General features: G+C 50.9%; 1 protein-coding gene across 1 annotated transcript in view; it reads right to left on the bottom strand.

Annotated features, from left to right (window-relative positions):
* Cog2 (component of oligomeric golgi complex 2) overlaps positions 1 to 8,541 on the bottom strand; it is a 31,610-nt gene continuing 23,069 nt past the window's right edge. The window contains exons 12-18 of the mRNA XM_021170856.1: positions 7,919 to 8,070; positions 6,796 to 6,969; positions 6,001 to 6,073; positions 5,592 to 5,734; positions 3,471 to 3,610; positions 1,774 to 1,957; positions 1 to 614 (exon numbers count right to left, since the gene is read on the bottom strand). Coding sequence (XP_021026515.1) covers positions 513 to 614; positions 1,774 to 1,957; positions 3,471 to 3,610; positions 5,592 to 5,734; positions 6,001 to 6,073; positions 6,796 to 6,969; positions 7,919 to 8,070 — 968 coding nt within the window. The 3' untranslated portion in view covers positions 1 to 512. The remainder of the gene's footprint in view (positions 615 to 1,773; positions 1,958 to 3,470; positions 3,611 to 5,591; positions 5,735 to 6,000; positions 6,074 to 6,795; positions 6,970 to 7,918; positions 8,071 to 8,541) is intronic.

Here is an 8,541-nt window from a genome sequence, read left to right as displayed (position 1 = left end):
TGCAGTAGCTACTTCTTTTATTTAGGAAATGAATCTTTACTGCCGGCTCTGGCTCTGACAGAGGTGCAGACTGGCAAGATTGGAAGTGCTATTCTTCTGTGCCCAGATGGACAGACCACTTTGTAGTCTCTAAGGAGGCATAGGGCTGACAGTATCTCCCAGGTCGGAGGGTTGGGGACAATCAATGTTCTACTCCATTGGTGCATCCTGCCCTGTGCTTGCCCTGCAGGGCCAGGATAGCCCGCCAACCACACTTGTCGATTTACTTTTACCATATTGTAGACATCAGCTGGTCTACACTAAGATTTACAATAAAAATAAAACAATTTGTTCTGTAAACTAGAGCAAAAAGCTTCGAATGTCATAAAAACGATCTTCCATACAATGGAAAGGCTTTTGGTTCTTTCTTGGTGAAAGATGGCCCACATAAGTGGGCGGAGGTACAGGCTGTTGCTGGGTGACCTGGAGGACAAGGGTTGCTTTCTTCCCCACTCCAGGTCCTGCCAGGATGCCTAGGGCTGTTCTGCAGCCGCCTGGTCCCTGGCAGCAAGGACGAGCTCCGTGAGGGCTGGGAAGCTCTTGATGTCGCTGGTCTGCAAGCCCATCCTTTGTATCTGCAAAGGCCATGAGAATGAGTTGTCACTGTGATGAAATCTGACTGGGAAAGGAGGCTGCCATTAAAGCCAGGACAAACTGACCCTGCCCCACTAAGGCACAAAGTGTTCCCAAAGGAAGGAGGGAAAGGCTTTCCATTAGCACAAAGAGCTGGCTCGGTGCAAGCCCACGTAGCACGGGCCGCGCACTTCATATTCTAAGGAGCTAGCCCATCATGCTGGACTCTAGCCAGGGCAGAAGGCTCTTCATATTCTAAGGAGCTAGCCCATCATGCTGGACTCTAGCCAGGGCAGGAGGCTCTTCATATTCTAAGGAGCTAGCCCATCATGCTGGACTCTAGCCAGGGCAGGAGGCTCTTCTGTGGGCTTCAGAAAATGCTGGGAGAGAAAACCCACGTGCAGAGAATAGAAAAGAAAATTCTTCTTTAGTTAGAGTTTCCCACAAAGCACAGTGAGCTCTCCTTTTTCTCCGCGCCGTCTCGAGAGCAAGGGACTAAGACACACAGCATGGCAGCACTCTGTGCTACCGGGTGTCCCGCCTGAGCAGCAGCAGGGACGGCATATCCCTACTTGCTCTGCCCTTGTCTTGCTTGGGAAAGACTTCGGATTCCTTATGGAATAAACATGGTGGCAGGTATCTGCAGGCTGTCTATTTCACTATCGTTTTTTGAGACTGGGTTTTACAATTCCACTTGTGGCAATCCCCCTGCCTAGGTATCCTGAATGCAGGGATAACAGGCTATATAGAGACCTGACTGTCAAGAAAGGCAGTTGCCTACATTTGTAAATGGTGGTATTGTGGATGTCACTGCACCCTCGTGGGAGGTTTACCAGCTGCCATCAGCCATCTACCATGATGTCAAAATCGGTGCTCTATATGGCACAGGGCAGGAAGCTGCAGGCCCTGCCGCTGGCTCAGGATTTCAGGCAGTAAGGGCAGCTCTGCGGACAGCCTGAGCAAGTGCTGAAGCACCCAGGGCACCTGCTGTTGGGAGGGAGGGGACACTCGGGATCCCTCTGCCTTTTCTATTGTCTACTTCCTGGCACACACCCTTCTTCACAGCAAGCAGGGCCTGACTCTTTTCTATCGATGGCCCTAGGGAGGTGACACCTCAGCCTTGCAAGCCTGGTCCTCAGAGCAGGCGCACGCTCCCAGTACCTGTTCTCCCAGGTGCTCCACGTCCAGGGCCAGCTGCAGTCGGATCTTGTCGTCATCACTCATACCGCCACCGCTGGAGCTGACAGGGTTGGTGGCTGGGGATCTCCTGGCTTGTTTGAGGCGCTTCAGGCTTTCCTCCATCTTCTTCACTGAGTTCAGCACGTCCGACACAGTCTCAAAGTACCTTGGACACAAGATGGTAATGGCAGGTTGGTAACAGACACTGGTGACACCATGTAGGAACTTGCTTTGTAAATAAGAGATTCTTTTTTGTTTTGTTTTGTTTTGTTTTGTTTGTTTTTTTTGAGACAGGGTTTCTCTGTGTAGCCCTGGCTGTCCTGGAACTCACTTTGTAGACCAGGCTGTCCTCGAACTCAGAAATCCGCCTGCCTCTACCTCCCAAGTGCTGGGATTAAAGGCATGCACCACCACTGCCCGGCGTAAATAAGAGATTCTTAAGATGACGGTCACATACAAAACAGCTCAACTGGAAAACGGGCTGTCATGTTTCCTAAGTCTCTAGCATGATGCTCCCCGAGAGTGCATGGTGTCTGTTTAAAGCCCTAGTCCTGGGGCTGGGGAGAAGGCTCAATGGGTGAGGAGTTTGCTGTGCACACACGAGGACCTGGGTTCGGATCCCCAGCACCTCTGATGCCTGCCTGTAATCCTAGCACTGGGGTGCAGATAGGACAGTCACTGGGGTTTCTCCAGATGGCCAGCACAGTTGAATTCATGAGTTCGGGGCTCAGTGAGACCCTGTCTCAACTAGGTGGAGAATAATGGAAGAAGCCACCTTCGGCCTTCCACGTACATACAAATAAAAAACGCTAGCTCTAAGTACGGGAACTGAGGGCCAGTGTCCTTTCCAGGTGCAGGACTCTCTACAGCACATCAAGGCCAGTCAAGCATTCTGCCTCTTAAAGTACAAACATATCTCAGGATTTTCAACAAAGCTCACTTATTCCCAAACTTTCACATAACATTACAAATCAGTCACTTTCTTGCCTGGTTGACAAACTGACTGTGTGGCACTGGGAACTTATTTGCCTACAAAACCACGGGATTAGGTACTGTTGTTTCTAAACTGACCCACACAGCAAGGTGGGGGCTCGGGGGTGAACTCAAAGTGAAAACAAACCCTACTGTAAGATGGTGAGTAATAAACCACTAGTAAAACAGAGCCACAGGCCGCTTCCCTCTCTCCTGTGCTGCAGACGGAACCCAGGGCTGTGAGAATGCTAGACAAACTCCACCAGGAGCCAAGAGGCGATTCCACCAGCCAAGAGGTGGCTAGGAAGTCATCCAGTTAACTGCTCCTGCTGGGCCTTCTGCCGATCTCACTTTACACGCACAGTCAGTCCTTCCCGTCCATCATCTAAGGGACCCGCTGGAGGATACTCTGTTACTGTGGTAATTCTACTGCACATCTGAATCTGCTGAGGAGAGGAAGGACCTGGCTGTGCTGAGCGGGGAGGGCAGTAAAGGTGCCCTCGGGGTTCAGGTTGGGGACTCACTGAGCCCAGGTCAGCCTGACTGTACTGCAGGTGGAGGGGGGGGGGGGGGGGGGGAGGGATTGGATCAAGTGCCTGCCCACACCTTGCCCATTCACAGCTGCAGTTTCTACAGGCAACCCAATGCTCCAGGAGCCCTTGCCCAGGGTGCAGATGGGCAGCTCTCTAGAGGTCACACTAGCTTACCTGTGTGTGCTGTCTGACAGAGCTTCCTGCAGCCAGCTTTGCATCACTGCTGGCTGCACCTTGTCCCCATGTCCACTCTGAAGCTGGTACAGTGGCTTCAGCGCACTGTCCACATATGAAGAGGCTGTGCTGGGGACCTCCTGGAATGCCATTGTAAGCAGGAGTTAGGGACAGAAGGAAATAAATAGTCACCATACCATTAATGTTCAGCAAATAGCTCCATCCCTCCCAGAAAGCAGCCAGGGGGCCACAGAACCACCTAGGGGCAGCAGTGTGCCAAGGAGACACCCCCCTGCCTCTGCTGCAGATTATGCTTGATTCTGAGGCAGGATGCACGGGGCTAAGCCCTGACTCTTCCCACTAGACAGATGCCCAGGGCTGGTTCTACATCTTGTTTAAGTAGCAGGATGGCACAGAGGACTTGGTTCCTTGCCCTGCAGGTGAAGACTGCCCCAGGGCTCAGTGGGGGCTGATGTGCTGTGCATATTAACACAGACACAACAGAAGGAAGGAAGGCAGCTGGGAATGTGCCCAGGCCCCTAAGGGGGCTTCAGGTCCAACAAGAAACAGCAAAGCAGGATACTTTGTTACAAGTTAATGGTATTCTATTAATGGTGTTCTATTGCATATCTAGATCTGCTTGGTTGGCTTATTGGAGTCAGAGCCTGACTTTGTAGCTCTGGACGGCATCAAATTTGTGATTCTCCTCTTAGCCTGCCAAGTGCGGGGACAGCGAGCGGTGTGACTACCACATAGGCTTTGCCAGTCCAAACTTTAACATGAAAGGGGACAGCTGGACATGGTGGCTCACACTTGTAAGCCCAGCACTTAGAAGGCTCAGGCACAGGACTGCCATGAGCTTGAGGGTAACCTTAGCTACACAAACAATTCTAAGCTAGTCTGGGATACAGAGTAAAGCTCTGTTCTCAAGGTGACAGTAACAATGGTGATAGTAATGGTGATGGTGATGATGACGATGACGATAAATGAACAAGAGGAAAGCAACCTCACACAAACTGTGGTCAATGTAAGTCCAGCAGCAAGGAATTCCCTCCTGTACTCCAAAATTCTTGCAACAAATGGGTAATGCTAACGGGAGCTGCTTAGCACCTAAGCAAAGGCAAGGTCATAGATCACTGCTACAGTTCCTGAGTCTCAGGTAAACAAAAGGGCAGTAAACTAAGTCTAGCACTTCACCATGACCGTGAAAGACAAGCAGAGGAAGAACCAATCACGAGAGAGCAGGAACGAGGAGAGAACGCATGGAGATGAGTGGAAAAGACCCCCGGTAGCTCTGCAAAGTCTCTGCAGCGCCAGCGAGCCTGTGCTCTTGGCAACATGCACCCTGCCCACTGGGCTACCTCACTGGCCGCTAACATATTCCTAATGCATGCTTTCTAATGTGCTCACTAAAACAACAAGGAAACCCAGGTATTTCCAATAAAGATTTGCAGGAGTAAGGTTAATTAAAACTTGGGGGGACTATATGGAGACAAAATAAAGTTTAAATGAATAAACCGTTTAACTATTAAACCGTTTCTTGGTGCTGGAAAGAAGACTCAGCAGTTAAGGATACTTGTTGCTCTGGCAGAGGACCCAGATTCCCAGTATTCACATGGTGGCTCACAACCATCTGTAACCCCAGTTTCAGGGGATCCAGCAGGCAGGCACACGGTGCTTATACATGCATGTAGGAGACAGTCATATATATCAAGGAAGCACTTATGGCTGACAAGGCAGTTAACATTCAAACAGAGTCGCTCCCAATAATTACTTCCTTCCTTTATTTATTTTTTAAAAAGAAAGTACTTTTCCAGACAGGTGTGGCCCTGCACATCTTTAATGGCAGCATTCTGAGGCAGAGAGAAAGGCAAGCAATGTCTGTGCAACTGAGGCCACCCTGGCTTACAGAGTGAGTTCCACATCAGTCAGGACTCACACACACACACAAAACGTAGTTTTCCTTACAATCTAAAGCCCACAGGGCCAAGCACACACTGTGAGTTGAACTGGCTCCTGACCCTCCTGAGTCCTGTACCTCAGTCCACCCTGTGATCTGACTGTGGTCCACATCTCCCTGGCCCTGCACACCACAGAGCTTTCTCCACAAGTGACACTGACCTTATTGGTCCTGCGGTAAAGCCTGGGGACCTCTAGGGCACTCTTGAGATAACTGAAGCAAGCCTCGCTCAGGTCCTGGGCAATCCTGCTGCTCAGAGCCGGCACATGGGCAGACAAGGCGCTCTGGGAGTCTTCCAGGGCCGCTGTGACACAGGGCAGTGGAATGAGTCACTGGTCAGCTAGGGTGAGCTTCATTAAAATGTGACCGTGGCGTTTAGAGTGTGCTAGCAAATCAGTTCATTAGTACAAAACAGCATCTCGCTTACAGACGTGAAATCAAAGAGCAAAACACTGAGACAGCTAAGGATTTACACTGGAGTCGAGGTGTTAGTCTAAACGTCCCCGAGTCTACAGCCTCGCACTTTACGTTATTTCTTATTCAGAGTCTGCGTCTAAGTTCACTTCTTACCTGAGATAGATGAAAAATTCTTAAAGCCAATCATTTCGAGTTTCTGCTTGACTGTCTCCAGGAGGTCTGGAAGCTGAAACACATTTTGGACATTAGTTCCTTCTTTGAATCAGAACGAGCAGTCCTGCATCCACAACCTCAGACTTGAGTAACAAGTGTGGAAACCTAGGGCAGCGCCCGTAGGTAAAGTCCCCACCAGGCGGGCCAGGCTCTCACTACAGCAGCCACTGGGCACAGTGTGGGGCTGCTGGCTGCACAGCCACTGAAGGCAGAAAAGCAAAACCTCATTTTACAGCTCTCCATGACACCAGAACTGCTCACAGTAACTAGGCCATGTTCTCTCAGAACACACAATATATTTATTCAATCATACAAAATATAAACCGTGAAAAGCAAAATCTATTTGGAGATGTAAACTTTGTGTGTCCATAAAGTTCTCTAAATGCTGGGAGCAAAACAGGGGCCCAACAGAGAAAGTGGTGGGGACTTTGATTGCATCAGCACTCTCAGACATCTGGGGCCGTGAAGTGAAGATGATTACAGGCCAGCCCACTGTGCCCAAGCAGAGCTGAGCTGAGGAGGAAGAGCGGAGCCTGCTTATGCTGAGGGTCAGCTTTCTCCTGACCCTCAGTGGAGCAGTGGGCACAGCGCATCACAGCAGGGACCAAGACCCAAAGTGTGGCCCACTCAGAGGCCACTGTGGAGGGAAACATCCCATAGGACAGAATGTCCTCGTCGGCTGCATGGGGCCCACCCACAGTTCACAGATCCAGTGTCCAGTGCAGCGAAGCTCACCCATTCCTGTAGCCTGCCCAGGTCTGAGACCACATACACCAGCTGAGTGCTAGAAATGGACGTGGCGCCTGCTTCTGAAGGATGGCTTCCTTGGTCTTCTGAAGGGTCTTTGCTGCCAGTCAAAGGCTTTTTAGTCTCCTTGGCACTCTCATTAGAAATGGGCCTGACAGAAAGCTGAAAAGGGATTTCAACGATCAAACACTCCCTCGGAGACATAGGGCGTTTGTACATGCTCAGCAGCTCTGCACACACATAGGCTGCAGGGTACAGCATGTCTATCTCAGGTGGGTTTGAGCCCTGCTGTTCTTAGAACTGTGTCTTCTGGGACAGCCAGTGGGGTAGGAAAGACTGAGGAAGTCTGTGAGCAGAGGGGGGAGGAGAGACACACCCCACCTTCCACAGAGCTCCCCCTCCTCCTGGCACCTCAGCTCACAGGTATATTTTCATCACAGTCACACGCAGAGGCCATTTTGCCAATTTACAGAGAACCAGAGACTCAAGTCCACAGGGCAAGGGGCGGCAGAGCTACGCCGGACTGCAGCTGCCCTAAGCCTGCACTCTGCTCCGGAAAGTGGATGGGCCTGCACTGCACTGCTCTCCGTGGTGTGCTTCTTTTTAAAGACTGTCTCCCTGTTTCTAGACTTCTGCACTGTGAGGACTGGCTTGTGCGTCTGTCTCTGAGGGTGTCCCTGAGGTGGCTCTGAACACTGATGTCTGCAAGGACCTAAAGCTGTCGCTCAGCTCCTAGAGGCACCAACCTCCTGGGGACAAGAGCCATGGGCTTCATGGTGTGCAGAGAGCTAAGGCACTGGCTGAGAGGGTCAGGAGAGCCTAGCATGCAGGTGACCACTTCTGCTTGGATGATCACCTCACTGTTTAAAACTTAAACCTAATATTTCTCATTAAAACGAACATCTTATTTTCAGGGTGCTTTAGGAATCTGATTTTGAGGAAGTCACTAGGATGGGAATTCTCAGTAATTAACCCTGAGCATGTGGCCAGGTGCCCACCGCTGGATCTGACCCCACAGGACACTCTGGACGCCCTGTGGGTATTTAGCCACAGCCCCTCCTGGTCCTCCCAGTGCTAGCTGGGTAGAGGAGGCTGCATGGTACCCACTCACCTCACTGACAAACACAGAGAATCTGGCCAGAATCTGCAGCGTGAGCCTCCACAGACGGTGTGCCAACAAAGGTAGGAACATCTCATCGGACCAGCATTTGCCCAGGCTGATCCATGTTCTGTGAGAAGCCAAAAGGCAATACGGACTTCCAGCTGGAGAAAAAGTGTGGACTCAGGGCACACTGTCCCGTTACAGCTGCCGTCTAACTCTAGGCATTGGCACACAACTCAAAGTAAAGAACAGGGCATGCTGTGGACCTGCGGCCAACAGAGATGCTAGAACAGCCCCAGACCACGGGTCTTCACTGTGCTGTTTGGTAACTCACCTGACAGGTTCCAGGCATGGGAGTTAGCATCAAACACGATGCTCACCTGTCTTAACGGTGCTGTCTACCACACAGCACACGCAATGGCAATGGTGTGTGACAGCATGCAAGCTTGCATTTCAGTTTTTACTTTTCCCGACCTCAGTTTGGCTCCTACGCACACAGAGGAGGTCAATCCTTACAGATGGACAGAAGAGGCAGCTCCATGACTCAATGAGGGGTTTCAGGATAGACCTGGCTGTGTCAGAGCCGGAGAACCTGGAACCTTTGTGCCTCAGAAATATTATGTATCTCAATG

Source organism: Mus caroli, chromosome 8 (genome assembly GCF_900094665.2).
Source record: "Mus caroli chromosome 8, CAROLI_EIJ_v1.1, whole genome shotgun sequence".
Lineage (NCBI taxonomy): Eukaryota > Metazoa > Chordata > Mammalia > Rodentia > Muridae > Mus > Mus caroli.
Note: the sequence above shows the minus strand (reverse complement) of the source record. Positions and strands in the feature narration are given on the sequence as shown.